At 43.9% G+C, this 20,278-nt stretch overlaps 1 protein-coding gene across 5 annotated transcripts in view; it reads left to right on the top strand.

The window, feature by feature from the left end:
* Positions 1-1,741: 1,741 nt before the first annotated feature.
* CLUAP1 (clusterin associated protein 1) overlaps positions 1,742-20,278 on the top strand; it is a 43,844-nt gene continuing 25,307 nt past the window's right edge. For all 5 annotated transcript variants that reach the window (XM_081257036.1, XM_081257035.1, XM_081257034.1 and 2 more), the window contains exons 1-7: positions 1,742-1,876; positions 4,230-4,341; positions 5,235-5,319; positions 7,914-8,093; positions 10,710-10,805; positions 12,980-13,063; positions 17,013-17,146. In XM_081257036.1, coding sequence (XP_081113162.1) covers positions 1,855-1,876; positions 4,230-4,341; positions 5,235-5,319; positions 7,914-8,093; positions 10,710-10,805; positions 12,980-13,063; positions 17,013-17,146 — 713 coding nt within the window. In that variant the 5' untranslated portion in view covers positions 1,742-1,854. The remainder of the gene's footprint in view (positions 1,877-4,229; positions 4,342-5,234; positions 5,320-7,913; positions 8,094-10,709; positions 10,806-12,979; positions 13,064-17,012; positions 17,147-20,278) is intronic.

The raw sequence follows: 20,278 nt of genomic DNA, 5'->3' as shown, positions 1-20,278 counted from the left end.
TCTGTTTTAAGTTTTTTGTCTACTTTCTTGTCTTTAATTTTTTTAAAACAATCTTTGACTGGGCCGTGTGGCATGCAGGATCTTAGTTCCTGGACCAGGGATGGAACCCATACCACCTGCAGTGGAAGCTTGGAGTCTTAACCACTGGACCACCAGGGAAGTTCCTTTCTCTACTTTCTAATTGCATGGTTTTCTTTACTGAGTTTTGAGAGTTTGTTATGTATTTTGGATAGAAGGCTTTTTATCAGTTGTGTTTTGTGAATTTATTTTTCTAGACTCTGGATTATCTTTTCATGTTCTTACTGTCTTGAAGAGCAGTTTTAAATTTTGATGAGGTGCAATTTATCAAAAAACATTTTTTTAGAGGATGACACTTTTGGTATATCTAAGAACTCTTGTTTAACCCAGTCACAAAGTTTTCCCCATAAGTTTTCTTCTGGAAAAGTTATTATTCGGTTGGAAAAAAAGTTCATTCCGGTTTTTATGTGCGATATTAACGAACTTTTTGGCCAACCCAATAGTTTTTTGGGTTTTTTTTTCCTGCGGTACGCGGGCCTCTCCCTGTTGTGGCCTCTCCCCGTTGTGGCCTCTCCTGCTGCGGAGCACAGGCTCCGGACGCGCAGGCTCAGCGGCCATGGCTCACGGGCCCAGCCGCTGCGCGGCATGTGGGATCTTCCCAAACCGGGGCACGAACCCGCGTCCCCTGAATCGGCAGACGGACTGGCAACCACTGCGCCATCAGGGAAGCCCAAACCCAATCGTTTTTTAGGTTTTACTCTTAGGCAAGGGTGGAGGTTCATTTACTTGCATTTCCAACTGTTCCAAAACCATTTGCTGAAAGATTATTCTTTCTCCACTAAAAGGCTTTACCATCTTTGTTCTAATGACCATGTATATGTGGATCTATTTCAGGACTCTCTTTGAGGTCCCGTGCCTCTATGTGTCTGTTACTTCGGCAAAACCAATGCAGGGGCGGAGGGCGTCCCACGGGTTGGTAGTCCCTCGTCTTCGCCTACCCTTCTGGGCTCAGCTCACTTCACCTCCCCAGCCCTTGCTGTCGCCTATCCCCAACCGTGGCAGCCCAGTAGAGAGGACTCCTAAGTTAGATCACAGCTTATCTGGCCACATGTTGGGCGCGGTCCTCACCCGGAGCCGCCCCCGTTGTTCCACCGGGAACAACGACAGCTCCAGCTGCCAGAGTTCACGGTTGCCAGGACAACCGCCGGCGGGCGAAGACCCGGGCCAGTTTCCGGCCTGTTGTGAAGAGCTAGACGGCTGCGCACGCGCAGATGGCTGTCGGGCCTGCTCTCGCCGTCCCGCGGTCAGCCCCTGCCTGCGACTCGCAGTCTGTGGCCTCAACTGCTTCACGCTGCAGGCGCTTCTTGCGGGTTTCGGACGCGGGCGCGGCCAGCCATTTTACACATGCCAGAGAGAAGTGTGCTGGGCACAGGACCCAGGCTGGAGACCCGGCTTCGTGATATTATGTACATTCTTTCTAGAGGAGTTTAGGAGGAAATGAGAAGTAGTACGTAGGGTGCCTCGCACAGCGTCCGGCACCTAGTAGGTCCTTAGAACGTGTCAGCCAGTGCCAAATGTCTGCAAACTGTGTAAAGTGGGCCCGGTCGCCAGGCGGGGCGGGACCCTACGCCCCCTCCCTCAGCGTCGCGGGACACCCCCTGCCGGCTGCCCTGTCTCTGGTGCGCATGGAGCATGCGCACACAGAACGGCCATTTCGCCTCCAGTCCTGTTTGGCCCCGGCTGCGCGCCGTAGACGGCTCCGTGCATTGCCATAGAAACCCGTGAGCGCTGAGGGGCGAGCGGAGGAGACTCCCGGGTCCTGAGGACCAGGGCGCCATGTCTTTCCGCGACCTCCGCAGTAAGCAACCCTGACCCCTGTGACCTGCGGTCCTCCCGAGACTTGGGGCTCCGGCCCGCCGGGTCCCCTGTCTGAACCCTGCTGAGGCTCCCGCGCTGGAGCCCCCTCCCGGGCCTCTGCGGCTCGGGGGCGCCCCTGGCCCGCCGCCCCCCAGGCTGAGCGCCCCAGCCCTGTCTCATAGCCCTTTCTGCGATGATGGGAGGTTGTGTATGTGTATGCGGCTAGTGCGGCTGAGGAACCGAAGTTTTAATTTTATCTAATTTTAATTGACTTATGGGTCTGTTCGCTACTGTATTGGAAAACGCAGAGACCGTTTTTGAGTTGGATTAGCTTAGAGCTCCGGGAAACGAACAACAACCGAGGAGGGGGCTGGTGAATAATAATTGAGGCTTCTGTTTTTTCGAGTTTTTATGATCTGCCAGGTAGTTAGTTACTGTCTTATGTGTGTTCATCGTTTCATTCACTCCTCTGAACAACTGTGCTCCTGTGTTTAGAGATGAGGAACTGGGCAGAGAGAGGTCAGGTCAGGGGACACAGGTGGTAAGAGCTGGCGCTGAAGTGTGAAATCAGGTTGTCTAACCTCCAGAGCTTGCATCTTTTCTAAAGGGGCTGGTGGGGAGAAGGGAACCCAAGGCTTTGCTAGGAGGGTGGGGAAGTGGAAGAATGGGGAAAAGAGAATTAGTTACTACTACTTTGGGGGACACCTGTTACACACCAGACATTTTACATTCAATATCTTATTTTAGTCCTCACTGTAACAGTAAGGTGGTTCGTATAAGTTTCTGGATGAAATACTTTGAGGCAGAGAGGTAAAGTAGTTTGCTTTAGGTCACACAGCTAGAACTGGGTGGAAGCGAGGATCAAAAGGTAGGATTGTGTGAATGAATCTCTTGCCTTTTATACGCTTTCATTTTCTGAATCTGAAGCAGTTCAGCCAACTGGTTCCACCTGCATAGGTGTAGCAGGTGATTGCCAATTTGGTGTGATCTGAGGGGCCTCTTTAAGGCCAATTTTCTAACAATTGCTGGTGCCTGAAATTTCCCCATTAAAGATTACTCCTTTCAGTTGTGAATTGCTCTTTTTTCTATAATGGAAATATATAGGAAGAGGCATCACATGTTATTGATGCCTATTAGCACTATTGTGTGAATCTGTGCCCTCTGGGATTTGGAGGTTCTTGGTGACCTTATGCTGTAGAGACAAGTTTCTCCTTCCTCATAGTTGAGGGAGGCCAGCCTTCTGCTAGGGGACGTTGAATGGAGTTGTGTTGGGAAAAGTGTACAAGAAGGGGATTTCTGAGCATTTTGACCTTAAATGAATGCTGTGCATTATGCAATTCATGGTAAGATTCTTATTCAGATTGTCTCCATTTTGACAATAATACTGTAGAATTAACAGAACTGCACTGCTACTTAGCGGCAAGAAGTGTTTAGGGCTTACTGTGTGATGGGAAGGCTGCTGCTTTATTTTCCATTGCTGCATTTAAATATCCCCCAAAACAGCAACAGAGGCCCTCTGCTTCTCTTTCCTCTGCTTATGCCTTCTCTTCTGTTGTCTTGTGAAATCCAGACTAATCTCCAAGGCCCAAGTAGCTTATTTGTGAATGTCATTGGGACATCTTGAATATCCACCTTCAAGAAGAGTGGAGATAGACATTACTTAGCCAGAAGCACACTGAATACAGGTCTTAGCACATCGTGGGAACCAAAAAGATGTTTTATTTCCAAGTCTTGCTTAAAGCTTAGTGACTGCAGCATCTGGTATCAACACGTATTAGTATTACTGTTTCTTAGTCTGTTTCATAATACATCTAAATATTGCTCAATAGTTCAATCATTTTCTTGAAGATTTCTCTAAATACAATGCAACTAATGTTTAAATTTTGTGTTATTAAGGTCCTATATGCTCAGTGGGGAAAAAAAAGTCAACTCAGAAATAACACAAAAAACACAGAAATAACACACAAAACTTCACCCTACCACCATCACCCCCCACAAAAAAAAAAGACCCCATGGTTAACATTTAAACCGTGTCCAGGTAGTCCTCATTTTGAGTGGTAAAGAGAAAGATATCCAAGAGATAAATGAGGTATCCAAGAGAGAAATTAAATTCACAGCCAATCCCTAAACCCCATTTCAATGTACAGTTTCCTCTTCTCCCATTGAATTTAAATAAGCAGATTAGGTATTTTAACTTTTATTTCTTTTTTTCTTTCCCTCTTAGAGAGTTGATAAATAGTCCATAAAAGTGTCAGTAGGTTGGGAGTAAGAAGAGAAAGCAAAGAAAGTGTCTGCGTTCAGAAGTCGTTGCTGTTTGACGAGGAACTGACTACATTGTGTTTTACCTTGGACAGACTTTACAGAGATGATGAGAGCCTTGGGATACCCTCGACATATTTCTATGGAAAATTTCCGCACACCAAATTTTGGACTTGTATCTGAAGTGCTTCTCTGGCTTGTGAAAAGGTTAGAACTGCACTTTACTGAGGTCTAAGAAAGAATATGAGATGTTATTCATTAGCTACCTAGAAACAGGATGCTTTTGTGAAGCAAAAGGAAAAGTTCAATAAAATTTGACAGACTTGGTTGTAACCTGTTAAAAATCAGTTGAGTTTAAAGAACGCTGTGGGAGAAGGGAGTGTACCAGGCAGCAGTAGAAGGAGAATATTTCTCAGTAGGAAGCCGACACAGGGGTGCTGGTCTGCATTCCTCTTCATCCCCTCACCTTCATCAGGGAGTGACAGGACCTCCTCACACATTCTGCTGAGTACCTGGCTTGGAAACAATTTAGATTTCATTTTGTGTGAAAAATCTAATATGATTCAGGTTGGCAAACTTTTTTGCTAAGGAGATAGTCAATATTTTAGGCATTGCAAGCTACATAAGATCTCTGTCATGTATTCTTCTTTGTGTTTTTTATAACCTTTGAAAAATGTAAAAACCCTTTTTAGTTTGCGGGCTGTACAGGAAGAGGCCAAGGGCTGCCGTCTGCTGACCCCGGTGTGTCATCAGTTACTCGAAGAAAGGAACTCCACTGGGTCAAGGGCAGGCAGCCAGAGTAATAGTTCTGATTACTTTAATGAAACTTTGCAGTCTGAAATAGATTTAATTTTGTAAGCTGAGCCCCAAATTTGATTTTTGAAATTTGTAAAACCTATTTTTAGGTGAAGATTTGTTCTCTTGAATGTTTGGTATTTTGTGTTGCTTCTGAAGCCTTTCTTAACTCTTACTGCCTTAGCTGGGGACTCAGAGAGCTTCCTGTTACAGATCCACTGTCCTCTCAGTTGCTTTACGTTCTCTTTTGTGAACTTTATACTTAATTACCTTGTGTCTTCTCTGTCTCTCTCTCTCTGCAATAGGTATGAACCTCAGACTGACATCCCTTCTGATGTTGAGACTGAACAAGACCGAGTTTTCTTCATTAAGGCAATTGCCCAGTTCATGGTTGGTTCACAGTTTTTTGATGGAGTTGTAAAATTAAATACATTAGAAGGAGATGAAGCCTAGTTAGAGCTGCTTTCAGATTTCTTTTTAAAAGTATTTTTTCCTTCTCTTTTTTAAAAAATTAATTAATTTTTATTTTTGGCTGCGTTGGGTCTTTGTTGCTGCACAGGCTTTCTCTAGTTGTGGCGAGTGGGGGCTACTGTTTGTTGCAGTGCGCAGGCTTCTCATTGCTGTAGCTTCTCTTGTTGCGGAGCACAGGTTCTAGGTGCGCGGGCTTCAGTAGTTGTGGCATGAGGGCTCAGTAGTTGTGGCTTGCGGGCTCTAGGGTGCAGGCTCAGTAGTTGTGGTGCATGGGCTTAGTTGCTCCATGGCATGTGGGATCTTCCCGGACCAGGGATCAAACCCATGTCCCCTGCATTGGCAGGCGGATTCTTAACCACTGGGCCACCAGGCAAGTCCCAGATTTCTAAACACACTCCATTACCAGATTTCTGTGGAGCCATTTTACCAACAAAGTTTTCTGGGTTTTTTGTTTTTAATTCATTATTTGTTAAGAAATTTAGAGTCCCATGCCCCAGCGGCCATTGGTCCCTACAGTCAGGCTGTGTTAGTTGGCAGGACCATTTACGTTTCAGGATAGCTAGGCATGGACCCTGCAAGTGGACAGCTTGTGCCAGGAGGGGTGGCAGAAGAGTCTAAACAGGCTCTTACAAACATGGGTGAAATTCTGAAAGCAGTAGGCTGTGAGTTCACGAATGTGATAAAAACAACTGTTTTGCTGGCTGACATACTGTCAGTGACATCTACAGACAATATTTCCAGAGTAGTTTTCCTGTGAGAGCTGCTTACCAGGTTGCTGCTTTGCCCAAAGGAGGCCGTGTTGAGATTGAAGCAGTAGCTGTTCCAGGACATCTTGTGACAGCATCCCTTTCAGTGGGCCCAGGGTTACTTAGTCTGGAATTTTAATAATGTTTTTAAATTAACATCTTAATTTTTACAATCTTTGTTGCAAAGTGTAAGGTTGACTGAAATATCTGAAGTTATTATGGAAATACCATATAATAAGGGGAATTGAACATAAATTGAAGATTAATGATGAATCTAGTTATTGACGTTACAAATTACGCTTACATAACACTCGTACTACTGGATGTGGGAAAAGAGACACGCACTACATGGTTACTCAGATAAATGAAAGTAAAGGGAAGTAACATACAAGAAAGATGAGTTACTATTCCTGAGAAATAATAAAGAGCACACCTAATTAAACCCAATTAATTTAATGACGTGAAATATTTATTTTTCATGTCAGATATATGATCCTGCTTTTACTTGAGTAAAATTAAAGTATTTAAGGATTCACACCTAGTAGAGCTAAAGGAGAAGAAACTGGACCAAAATTTTATATAGATAATATTTTTCTAATGGAAATAAAATAACATGCAGATTTTAAAAAAGAATTTTATTTACTTATTTTTGAATAGGTAGTATATTTTATGGTTCAAAAATTTTTTTAAATCGTGAAACAATATAGAGTAAAATGACTTTCTATTCTGTTTGCCATCAGCCGAGTTCCATTCCCAGTGATCACTATTCTTAATATCTTTCAGAGTTTCTTTAGACATAATTAAGCAAATAGATTGTATATGCCTTTTCCTTCCTCTTACACAAATGGTGGCATACTGCACACCACCGTTTAGAATCTTGTCTTCATGTAACAGTACATTTTGGAGAACTTTTCAAATACACATAGAATTTCTTTATCCTCTCTTACACCTGAGTAGTATTGCTTGCATCTTTATACCATAACTTATGTAATTTATACAGGTAGGCATGTAGGTTGTTGGTAACTTTTGTTCTTAGAAGCAATGCTGTAACAAAAAACCTATACATATCATTTTGTTTGTGAATATGTATATCCCTAGCATAAGTTCTTAGGATTGGAATTGCTGGGCCAAAGGACATATGCATTTGTAATTAATTTTGTTGTCATTTACCAAATTGCTCTCCATCAAGATTGTATCAGTCAATATACCCACTTGCAATATATGAGTAACTTGAAAGTTTGATTCTTTTTTTTTTTAAGACATTACAGCTTTTTTCTTTTATTTATTTATTTATTTATTTATTTATTTTTGGCTGTGTTGGGTCTTTGTAGCTGCGCATGGGCCTTCTCTAGTTGCGGCGAGCAGGGGCCACTCTTTTGTTGTGGTGCACGGGCTTCTCACTCCGGTGGCTTTTCTTGTTGCAGAGCACCAGCTCTAGGCGCGTGGGCTTCAGTAGTTGTGGCTCGCAGGCTCAGTAGTTGTGGCTCACGGGCTCTAGAGCACAGGCTCAGTAGTTGTGGTGCACGGGCTTAGTTGCTCCGTGGCATGTGGGATCTTCCCGGACCAGGGCTGGAACCTGTGTCCCCTGCATTGGCAGGCAGATTCTTAACCACTGCACCACCAGGGAAGTCCCGAAAGTTTGATTCTTAAAATGATTTGGTTATATCCTTATTGTTGGCAGTGACATTTTCAAATGACCTACATGGAATTTGGTTTAGATTTTATGTGGAATGGGTCTTAAACTTTTTTTTTTTAATCTGAAAATAGGCCACTAAGGCACATATAAAACTCAATACTAAGAAGCTTTATCAAGCAGACGGGTATGCAGTGAAAGAACTATTGAAGATCACCTCTGTCCTTTATAATGCTATGAAGACCAAAGGTATGGAGGACTCTAAAATAGGAGAGGAAGATATCAGCAAATTCAAGTTTGACCTTAGCTCAAAGGTAAGGACAATGCAAGGCTTGTAGTGAGGGATGGAATGTTTATTTCTCAAACTCTGAAATGGGCTGTATCAATACAGCATCACTTCTTTCCTTACTCCTTGACTGAGGGCCATTTGTCAGTTTTGTGCTCGTCAGCATTTGGATCAAAGCAGAAGGGACAATAAATGCAACTTTTTATTGAAAGCCTGCTGCTGTCTGCCAGGCACTCTTCAAGCACTGGGGATACAGGCGTGAACAACAAGGACAGGAATCCTCTGTTCCCGCGGCTCAGTTGGGGGAGCCAGACTGTAAACCTCAAAGTAGAAGGAGTGACAGGTCAGATGGGCTGCATGTGTGGAGGATAGTAAAGCAGGGAAGGGGCTGGGGTGCCGGGGGAGGTGTCTTAAATAGAGGGCTAGGACAGCCTCAGGGATTGGGTGACAGTTTCAGCAGAGATCTGAAGGAGGGAAGGAGCAAACCATTCAGTGGAAAGGTGTGCTGTGTGTGTTTGAGGAAACACAAGGGGGCCATGTGATGAGAGCTGGGATGGGAGGCAGCCTCAGGCCTGTGGTCCCTGGAAAGCTACTGTCAAGACTTTGACTCCGAGGTGGAAAATCGTTGAGTTTTGAACAAAGAAGTACATAACTTGAAACTTCATATTAAAAGGATCACTCTGGTTGCTGGATTGAGTCGGACTGAAGGGGGAAAAAAAGTGGAAGCCCAGAGACCTGTTAGAAAGCAGGAGGTGACAGCGCCTTTGAGCAGAGTGGCCGTCAGGTGCTCAGCTGAGCTTGGGGAGAGAGTGAACTGCCAGGCGTCAGAGGACTCGATTAAAGCAACAAGCCAAACATGAAAGCTGTGTCTTTAATCACTAACTGCAGTGGTATAAGCAAGGGGCTAAAGCCAGAGGAAGTGTCAACTCCCTGTTTCATAAGACTGCTTTGGCAGTTTTAATGCCCCCTGAGGTGTGGGAGAAGGTGTTTGCCCTGCCTTCCCCAATAAGGAGGCCTCAGCAGAGGCACTGAAGAGGACCTGGACCCAAGGCCTCAGATAAAGAGACCTAGGAATGCAGGTCTTTATGAGAACATGACTGGCCAGAGGGCCTGGTTCCTTGACTGCAACTCTCTTCAGAGACTGCAGGGCACTGGTGTTCGAGCGCAGCTTTCCCCAGGAGGCCTGCCAGGTAAAGCCTCCGGGATTGCCTGTGGTCAGGCCTGAAAAACCATACACAGGAGCCAGATCCTCACTGGGAGGAAGTGGTCAGAGGTTAGAGCATATTTTGAAGGTAGGTCTTATGGATTGGGTGTAGGTTGGAAGAAAGCAGACAGCACAAGGAAGGTCCTGAAGCAGCTCTGTCTGGTAGCGCTTTCCGTGCTGGTGGATGTGTTCTGTGTCTCTGCCACGCGATACGGTAGTCGCTAGCCACGTGTTGCCAGCATAACCAAGGAACTGAGTTTTAAGTTTTATTAAATTTTGTATGGTTTAACATTGAAAATGGCCACACGTGACTAGTGGGCACGATATTAGATATCATGGCTCTAAAGTTTTGGGTGTGTTCCTGCAAGGACAAAGTTGCCATCTACTGGAGAAGAGTTTGGAAGGAGCAGGTCTGGCAGGAAAGATGAGGAGTTTGGTTTGGGACATGTTATGTTTGCGATGTCCACGAGGTGTCCAAGTGGAGATGTTAAGCCTCAGCTCACGGCTTTAATCTTGGTATCAGAGCTGAGAGCTTGTGGGGAGTGTGCGTGGAAGGGAGGTCTGGGGTGGGAGGCAGTGTACGGCTGGACTCTGCTGAACTCCAGTGCTGAGAAGTGGGGCGGATGAGAGGACTCCCAGAGAGGAAGCTGGGAACTCGCTGCTGGTGAGGAAGCAGCTATGAGAGAGGAGTCCTGAGGACTGAGGAAATGGGAAGGAAGTCACCAGCTGTGAATGAAGAGCAGGAGTTGTCAGTGGTTTGAAAATGAAAGAGAGTGGGAATTCGTTGTTTTGGGGAGAGGGAGAGGGAGAGGGAGCTGAGCTGGGAAATGTTTGGGCTGTTTGGAAACTTAGTGTATTCATGGAAGAGGGTGTGACGTGTAGATCCTAAGAAAGAAGCTGTGCCCAGGGCCAGATCATCATCATCTTCACAGCAGTGCCTTGTGGGAGCTTGTAAGGCCTTCATGCCTGTGAGCTCATTTGAGCTCACAGCAGCCCAGTGAAGTGCAGCCTGAAGGCAGAGAATGAGGGGACAGGGAGGGTTAAACATAGGGCATCAGGGTTCTGCGGTAGGCATGTGTCCCTCAGTTTGCCCCTCCTTTGCTCACCCCACCACCGCCAGGGTCCCTTATTATAGGAAGCGTGTCAACGTTCACAGCCCCCACACCTCCTTGTTGCAGAGTACATTTGACATGACATTTGGGTTTTTTCGGTGGCCTGGAATTGGTCTAATTTGTACTTAGATCAGTGTTTCCTAAACTGACATTTTGGGAACTCTCTTCTCCAGGATGTAAATATGTGTCTTGTGGAAAATGTGTTCTATAGTCAAGTAAGTCAAGTATCCTGACTGGAGGGGGGAACCGATATGAACAGATTGATTCTTTCTGAATGCCTAATAAAAACCTGTCACTGAAGTTTCTGTTTTTGATATTTTCCTTCCAGATTGCAGATTTGAAAGCAGCCAGGCAGCTTGCTTCTGAAATCACTTCCAAGGGAGCATCTCTGTATGACTTGCTGGGCAAGGAGGTGGAGTTGAGGGTAAGCAGTGTTCAGATAACTCAGTTACCTCCTTAGCTAAGCAGATTTCCAAGGTTTCTTTTCCAATTCTGTTTTTTCCTGTTCTTTTGATTTTATTAAACGGTACCTGATTAAATGAGCTACTGTGTGGGAAAGTAATATACATATGGTGTTTGCTGCTGTTCGTGCTTCTGGTGGGCTCTGGTCTGTTTCTAATACCTTTGACATCTAGTTCAGGAATAGCAAATATGTGCCTGTTGCTGAAACTTTCCTCCTTGTGCCCGTGGCCGACTTTATTGATCATGATGCTTTCCCCCGGTACACTCAGCCTTGGCATTCTTCCCAACAAAATGCTCTTCTGAGCCTGCGGTTCCCAAATCTTGTTGCCCAGTGGAATCACCTGGGGATCTTTACAAACTACTGATGTCTGGCTTCCATGCTCATGTCATTGGTATGAAATGTGACTTGGGCACTGGGAGTTTTAAGTCTCCTGGGTGGTTCTAACGTACAGCAGAGTTTGGGAACCAGTCATTAATCTAGGCAGTCACTACCAATCATTTGAAGTTGATGTTACAGTTGAAACTTATTTGCAGTCCTTATTCTAGCCCATGCCAGTCAAGGAGGATGCTCTGTCCACTGTGTTTAACGAGCTGTTGAAGAGTGGGTTCGTAAAACACCCTTGGAGCTCCTATAGAGCTTTTAAAATCACCCGACATCCAGGTCATTCCCCATACCAGTGGATCAAAATGTTTGGGGGTGAGAGCCAGATTTTTAAAGATCTCCAGGTGATTCCAGCGAGCAGCAGAGTTTGGGACCTACTGGTTGGAGAAGAAATAGAGTGCTGTTTAATTCTTACCTGTGAGGATTTATGGCATTTGAAGCATACATGCTCACATCTAATGTTTTTGAATTAAATGCACTTAGTTCATTCCATTCCCATCAGGTGTATCATCCATGACTGCTCTCTCACTGCCTTGCCTGTGTTCTGGCATTGCTGCTACAGTGTAATGGCATTTTTCATTTCTGCCCTAGGAACAGACTGGAAGCTGGGGACTTGGTGCTAGCTCACCATCCCTGCTCTTGATATATTGCCACCTGGTGAAGTGTAGTTGGCAGAACAAACCTGACATAATGTCTGACAGCTAATTTAGATAAGCAGTGAGGCAGCTCCCGGCTTTCCATGTTTTCTGTTTATAGTGCAGTAGTGCACATGTCTACACGTGTTCCTCACAGTCCCAGAGACAGGAGCTGGTCACTTGCTATTTGCCAGCAGAGCCCTGGCTTCATTGTGAGGCTCACCAGGATTCCCCTGGGGGCTCTTTTAGCACTGTCCTGTAATGAATTGATGGAGCAATCAGGCCGAACTGTTGCCATGGAAGCCAAGAGACCCTGAATGTAGGACTTCTCAAATTCTGTGTACAGTCATGATCTGAGGAAGATCCCCTATCCAATATATGTTTTTCATACACTCAACAAAATATTCATTGAGAACCAACACCAACCACAGGCAAGGAGGGCACTGTGCTCTGTGTCCTTGAGTAAGTCACGGTCCCTGCCCTCAATACTTTTCCACCTTTGGGGAGGTAATGTATACTGTGGAATAAAGGAAGCACGAGACAGGATTTGATAAAGTGCTCCAGGAACCCCATAACTGCATCCGCAATGAAGCCCCATGTCTCGGAAATTTCCAATACTGATATGATAGGCACAGATGCCTCCCTTGATGGTTAGTGGTTAGTGCTAGGGGCAGGGCCGAGCTGATTCTTCTCATTAGTTACAGTTGTCAGTGATAGGTAACTTAGAGGGACATGATCACAAAGAAGATTGTACAGGCTGGCAGGGGGTTCAGACAGCAAGTTGAGCTGCACTTGGCTTGGGGTCACCTGAATGGAATGCAAGTAAAAGAAGCAAATTTGGGAGAAAAGATTCTAGATGGTGAGTTCAGGTTCCCATGGTGTTAGGGTACAGGGGGCCTATGGCTGGAGAGGGGAACCTTGAGCACTGGAGAGAGGCCAGGCTGGCCGGAGGATTACAGAAGACACTTGGAGGAGGTGATGACAGGAGTGCTTTTGCGTCAGAGACCCACACAGTAATGAAGCTTTTGAGAACCAGTCCATAAGCCATATCTAGACAGGGGAATTGGTCTTGAGAATTCGTCTTCTGAAAAAATAATTTCGCTTCATTGTTTCCCATAGGAACAGAGAACAGAAGCAATTGCCAGACCTCTGGAAATAATTGAGACTGAAAAAGTGATGAGAATTGCAATAAAAGATATTTTGGTAAGATTACTTCGCTTTTACTTAATGTTTTTGTGCCTGGGACTGGAAAATAGTTCCTGGCTCTACAGGACAGAACAAGCCAGGCCTCATAACAAAGAAGGGACAGGTTAGTGGGGAGGTGAAAAATTTAGAGCACATTCTAGAATAGTTGGTGACTTACTGTTATTTTTCCCCTCATTACAAATATGAACAATTTCTCCTGTTGCTAAAATTTTGCCAGTTTTATTAATTTAATAATTCTCTTAAATTCTGCAGTAATTTTAGTAAATACTTTATGGACTCTTCATACTTGATTTAACCAGTTCCTCACTGCTGGGCATTTAAATGATTTCCAGGTTTTCTCAACTTTAAACAGCACTGTATAAATAGAATGATCGTCATCCTTTACTACTTACCCATGATCATTTGTTATTTGCTTATCTCACCTAAATCATTCATTTGGAAAGCAGAAAGTGAGGGGGACTCAGACTACTTGGGTTTGAATCCCTCTGTGTGGTTTTAGGCAAGTTACTTAATTTCTCTGTGCCTCACTTTCCACATCTATAAAATGGGAGGAATGGCAGTGCCCAACACCTAGGATCCTTGTGAGCATTCATTATGACAGTGCGTGGCACATAGTAGGTATTCAGCCATTATTAGAGATTCATTTTATTCAGTAGACACAGATAGGGGGGCCTTAAGTAAATTAAGAATAGTTATAAAACAAGAATTTGCTGTGAGTTGTACAAAACTCTAAGATCGGTTTTTATAGTAGTCTTATCATAAAACACTAATACTCCCTGCACAGCCCAGCACAGACAGTCAGAGCCTCAGCAGGGTGAGACATGCAGGGTAGCCAAGATGGGAGATGGTTACATACAGGCAGGTTGATCAAATAAGTAAATATATTAAAGATAATGGAAGCCAAGGTTCTCACTGTTGGAGAATGGAGTTACAGATATGAAAAGGGAGAAAATTAGATTGAACCCTGAAATAGGAGGTGTTGGTTAAATGCATGCATTTCAATATGTAGATAGATATAGGAATAAATTTTGTTGTGTGTATGTACGTGTAGCATATGTATGTAGTATATTTATGTACATACACATGCACACCCACATACACATTCATACACTCCTTAGCTCTGAGCATACCTAGCACCCAGATCTTGGTTTCTAAATGCCATTCTCCACTAAAATGAAGCAGGGCTCTTCAGGAGAGATGGCTGTTTCCAAAGCTGGGACAAGAAAGTACAAGATCTTCTTGTGCCAGAAAGCAAGGAAGTGCTCAAAGAGTGTCAGAAGGACACAGAAGCCAGCTTCCCCTGGCCACACCAGGGACAGGATAAGCATCAAAATGAATGAATTATAGTAATGGATTGTAGACCATTGAATGAAATGGGAGATCTTGAGTTCTCACTGATAAATGAATACATTGAAAACTGATGAAGAGCAGGTTTTTCACATAGTTTCAAAGGAGCTCCCTACAAAATACTTATTAATTACAGAGAGGAAAAGAGTAACGTCATAGGAGAAGCCTGACAAACACCCTCTTAATCCAGTGACCAAAGGAATATCACCAGTGATGGAGCAAACCAGAATTATGCCTGCCTGATGGGATGCAGGGTTCAGTGATACCTGTGCTATTCCTGCTAGGGGTGTGTAATCTGAAGCTAATCAGACAAAGGCAAATAGAGGGGCATTCTGTAAATTCCCTGGCCCCTACTCTTCAACAGTGAAAAGTTCATGTTCCTGTCATGAACATCCAGGAGAGGTTGAGGAGCCATTCCATACTGAAGGAGGCTAAGGAGACCTGATGACTGAATGCCAGGGGTCACTCCCATCTGCTGTTAAGGACTTCATGGGGACAGTGAGTCTGAGGGTTGGATGGGGGTGGTGCGTCAAGAGTTCATTTCCTGTCTTGATGATTGTGTTGTGGTTATTTAGAAGAAAGGCCTTATTCTCAGGAAACACACATTAAAGTATTTAGCAGTGATGGAGCCTCAGGTCAGCAGTTCATTCTCACCTAGGTTAGGAAAAAATGTTTTGTATTATACTTCAGCTGTTTGTAAGTTCCTGATTGTTTCTAAATTAAAAAAAAAAAACTAATGATAATACTTCTGTGCTTGTCAGTGTTCTGGCTGGATCAGGTTAACATGGCATGAATGTGCCTTTAGCACTAACTCAGTATTAAAAATGGAACAACCAAATGAGGGCACAGTTCATTTCTTGGTGAACACCTCTTAAGATATCTTTTCGTTGCTGGAAAATATACATGATATTTGATAATTCTAAAAACAAAAGCGAAACAACAACATGGATACTTAAAAGGGATTATGAAATATAGGCCATTTATTTCAGAAAGCTAGAGAGAATTTTTTGTGTTTATCACATTTGTCTTTTTTGAGGAACAGAACCTTTTTAAAAATCTTTATTTTGGGGGCTTCCCTGGTGGCGCAGTGGTTGAGAGTCCGCCTGCCGATGCAGGGGACACAGGTTCGTGCCCCGGGCTGGGAGGATCCCACATGCCGCGGAGCGTCTGGGCCCGTGAGCCATGGCCGCTGAGCCTGTGCATCTGGAGCCTGTGCTCCACAACGGGAGGGGCCACAACAGTGAGAGGCCCACGTACTGCAAAAAAAAAAATATCTTTATTTTTGAGGTCAGATAGATTCACTAGGTTTTAATCTGACTTTGATTCAGAGAAATAGTTGCCATCAACCTGAGTTGTCTGTTCAGAAAGGCGACCCACCTTGTCTTCCTCTGAGAGTGAACTCACATCTCTGCTGGGGTTTTTAAAGTACTTGCAGCAAATCAGTGGTTAGTGATATGATTAATCTTCATGAAAGCATCTTCGAAATGGTTAGTGTACTTAGGCAAAAAAAATTAAGCCATAAAGTGTTGATAAAAGTGACTGCTTCCAAATATGCACTGTCTCTGAGAGTCGTGGAGCGTGTCTGGGCTCCTTAGCTGATTTCTTTGTGGACCGCATAGTGTTTCAGAGGCCTGCAGGTAAACAGTCAGTAAACCTTCATGGGGCTACACATGTGTAAAGTCCTGGAGGGGAGGACTCCACCTTGGCCATCTGGAACTTAACAGCAGAGTTGGATAGTCCCAGCCTGGGGGCGCAGGGAGCAGTTCTACACTTGGCTGGTTGCGTTGCAGATGTCATTGCTAGGGCAGCAGATTGCAGCTCTGAGCCACAGGCCTTGACCTGGCCCGCTTCCCAGACAACATGAGTGTGAAGACAGTGCATTTACTCAGACTAGCCCTGGCTCAGATGAACTTGCTCTTATGGGAGGATGGGGAGGCCTGTGGTTTTCACCAGTGATCTCTCTTCCCCTTCACGCTGCCCCCTTGCCCAGGGGCCTGTGTCACACTGCTGCCCAGGCTCTCTCCCCAAGGCTGGGTCACAACGGAGCCACCCAGGGAGCCACTTTCTCCTAACAGAGTGGTTTCTCTGTTCAGTCTGCGGTTCAGCTGCCTGGGAGGGGGAGAGGAACCTTCTCTCGGTCCCAGCAAGCAGCGCATTAGAGCTGGGACCAGGCGGCGTTTCTTTCTGTTCCCTTCTAAGTAAAGCTAAGATAAAGCTTGTGCATGCATGTATTGTATAAGTCAGTTATGTGTAGCTGGGGAGTAGCCTGAACTATGTAAATGAAGGCAAACCAACCCTTCAGAGTGAGGTGTAACCATCTAAACAAGTGAGGTGGCAGGAGGTTTTGGGTCCCTCTTTGGAAACACTTTCTCATGGAAAAAAAAGTAGATGATTCTTTCTGGGCCTATGTAATGTTCCTCCTGGAAATAGTTGGTTAAACGAGTGATGGCTTGGGGGAGGGTTTGCTCTGTTTGCTTCCCCTTGATTCTGTTTAGTGAGGTGTTGCTGGGCTTGAGGGGTTGAGAAGTCCTGCTCTTCCAAGAGTCAGGTCGTGGTCCTTATTGGCACATTTGTCTCCTTCATTTCCTGTTAAATGTAGGTGCAGGTTCAGAAGACGAAAGACCTGCTCAATAATGTGGCCTCTGATGAAGCTAACCTAGAAGCCAAAATTGACAAGAGGAAATTAGAGCTGGAGAGAAATCGGAAGCGACTCCAGACTCTGCAGAGTGTCAGGTAGATACGAACACCTGAAGAGTGAGTAGAACACTGTCTCTGCAGGTTAAAGCAGACTGAGGGAATATATATTGTCAGTGGTATTAACCTTTCAAGCAGTGGGAAAAGCCCGGCATAAAGATGTCTCTGCTGCAGAATGTACGTGTGTTTTTAACAGGCACACTGCTAAACTCATTCTCTTTACTGCTTTCAATATGTCTGGAAAACTGCTTAGTTCTTGAACCTCCCTTCTAGCTTTTATAGCTTCTTGGAACACAAGGCAAAGTAAGTAAATCCAGATGGCGAAAGTTATACAAGGCCTGGCTCCTCAGATCTGTGTCTTGCCATAAATTAGGTGGAAACAGAAACATACTCCCATTTCTTGGTTTGAGTAGATTTTACAGTCTATAATTCCTCACTGGTAATTCATCCTTCCTCTGACTTTCCCTTTCAAGTGTGTGCCTCACATTTTCTTGGAGCCCACACTTCCCCCCACCGCACCTCTTTCTTGTGCCCTCCCTTTTTCTCTCACTTTGTACCCTCCTTCCTTTGCTTTGTTTCTGTGTTGCCCTTCCTCCCTTTTCATTCTCCCTTTATTTTTCTCTCTTTACTCATTCCTTTCTCCAGCTGCTGTATTCTCTCTGAATGTGTCTTGCTTTCTGGGGACACGTGCCTGGCCCACACTCTGGCTCCTGTCCTGAGATCTGCGGGAAGGCAGCACCTCGGGGCAGCAGTCTAACCGAGGGAGCATCAAGGCTTCCTCCTTGCCAAGGGCAAGCCCACGCCCCTTCTGCCTCTGGATCAGGGCCACCAGATAGATTTATCTCATTAAAAACTTCTGCCTTTCAAGCATGAATTCATTTTTGTTAAGCCTCAGATCTTTTGTTTTTTTTAATTTTATTTTTTTTATACAGCAGGTTCTTATTAGTCATCAGTTTTATACACATCAGTGTATACATGTCAATCCCAATCGCCCAATTCATCACACCACCATCCCCACCCCGCCGCGGCTTTCCCCCCTTGGTGTCCATACGTTTGTCCTCTACATCTGTGTCTCAACTTCTGCCCTGCAAACCGATTCATCTGTACCAATTTTCTAGATTCCACATACATGCGTTAATATACGATATTTGTTTTTCTCTTTCTGACTTACTTCACTCTGTATGACAGTCTCTAGATCCATCCACGTCTCAACAAATGACTGAATTTCGTTCCTTTTTATGGCTGAATTCCATTGTATATATGTACCACAACTTCTTTATCCATTCGTCTGTCGATTGGCATTTAGGTTGCTTCCATGACCTGGCTATTGTAAATAGTGCTGCAGTGAACATTGGGGTGCATGTGTCTTTTTGAATTATGGTTTCTCTGGGTATATGCCCAGTAGTGGGAGTGCTGGATCATATGGTAATTCTATTTTTAGTTTTTTAAGGAACCTCCATACTGTTCTCCATAGTGGCTGTATCAATTTACATTCCCATCAACAGTGCAAGAGGGTTCCCTATTCTCCACACCCTCTCCAGCATTTGTTTGTAGATTTTTTGTTGATGCCCATTCTAACTGGTGTGAGGTGATACCTCATTGTAGTTTTGATTTGCATTTCTCTAATAATTAGTGATGTTGAGCAGCTTTTCATGTGCTTCTTGGCCATCTGTATGTCTTCTTTGGAGAAATGTCTATTTAGGTCTTCTGCCCATTTTTGGATTGGGTTATTTGTTTCTTTAATATTGAGCTGTATGAACTGTTTATATATTTTGGAGATTAATCCTTTGTCCGTTGATTCATTTGCAAATATTTTCTCCCATTCTGAGGGTTGTCTTTTGATCTTGTTTGTGGTTTCTTTTGCTGTGGAAAAGCTTTTAAGTTTCATTAGGTCCTATTTGTTTATTTTTGGTTTTATTTCCATCACTCTAGGAGGTGGATCAAAAAAGATCTTGCCGTGATTTATGTCAAAGAGTGTTCTTCCTATGTTTTCCTCTAAGAGTTTTATAGTCTCCAGTCTTACATTTAGGTCTCTAATCCTTTTTGAGTTTATTTTTGTGTATGGTGTTAGGGAGTGTTCTAATTTCATTCTTTTACATGTAGCTGTCCAGTTTTCCCAGCACCACTTATTGAAGAGACTGTCTTTTCTCCATTGTATTTCCTTGCCTCCTTTGTCATAGATTAGTTGACCATAGGTGTGTGGGTTTATCTCTGGGCTTTCTGTCCTGCTCCATTGATCTATATTTCTGTTTTTTTGCCAGTACCATATTGTCTTGATTACTGTAGCTTTGTAGTATAGTCTGAAGTCAGGGAGTCTGATTCCTCCAGCTCCGTTTTTTTCCCTCAAGACTGCTTTGGCTATTCAGGGTCTTTTGTGTCTCCATACAAATTTTAACATATTTTGTTCTGGTTCTGTAAAAAATGCCATTGGTAATTTGATAGGGGTTGCATTGAATCTGTAGATTGCTTTGGGTAGTAGAGTCATTTTCACAATATTGATTCTTCCAATCCAAGAACATGGTGTATCTCTCCAGCTGTTGGTATCATCTTTAATTCCTTTCATCAGCGTCTTACAGTTTTCTGCATACAGGTGTTTTGTCTCCCTAGGTAGGTTTATTCCTAGGTATTTTATTCTTTTTGTTGCAATGGTAAATGGGAGTGTTTCCTTAATTTCTCTTTCAGATTTTTCATCATTAGTGTACAGGAATGCAAGAGATTTCTGTGCATTAATTTTGTATCCTGCAACTTTACCAAATTCATTGATTAGCTCTAGTAGTTTTCTGGTGGCATCTTTAGGATTCTCTATGTATAGTATCATGTCATCTGCAAACAGTGACAGTTTTACTTCCTCTTTTCCAATTTGTATTCCTTTTATTTATTTTTCTTCTCTGATTGCCATGGCTAGGACTTCCAAAATTATGTTGAATAATAGTGGTGAGAGTGGACATCCTTGTCTTCTTGTTCCTGATCTTAGAGTAAATGCTTTCAGTTTTTCACCATTGAGAATGATGTTTGCTGTGGGTTTGTCGTATATGGCCTTTATTATGTTGAGGTAGGTTCCCTCTATGCCCACTTTCTTGAGAGTTTTTATCATAAATGGGTGTTGAATTTTGTCAAAAGCTTTTTCTGCATCTATTGAGATGATCATATGGCATTTCTTCTTCAGTTTGT

The sequence above is a fragment of the Mesoplodon bidens genome (assembly GCF_964165515.1).
Source record: "Mesoplodon bidens genome assembly, chromosome: 15".
In the NCBI taxonomy this organism is placed as follows: domain Eukaryota; kingdom Metazoa; phylum Chordata; class Mammalia; order Artiodactyla; family Ziphiidae; genus Mesoplodon; species Mesoplodon bidens.
The sequence above is the reverse complement of the archived record's forward strand: the minus strand, read 5'-3'. Positions and strand labels throughout refer to the sequence as shown.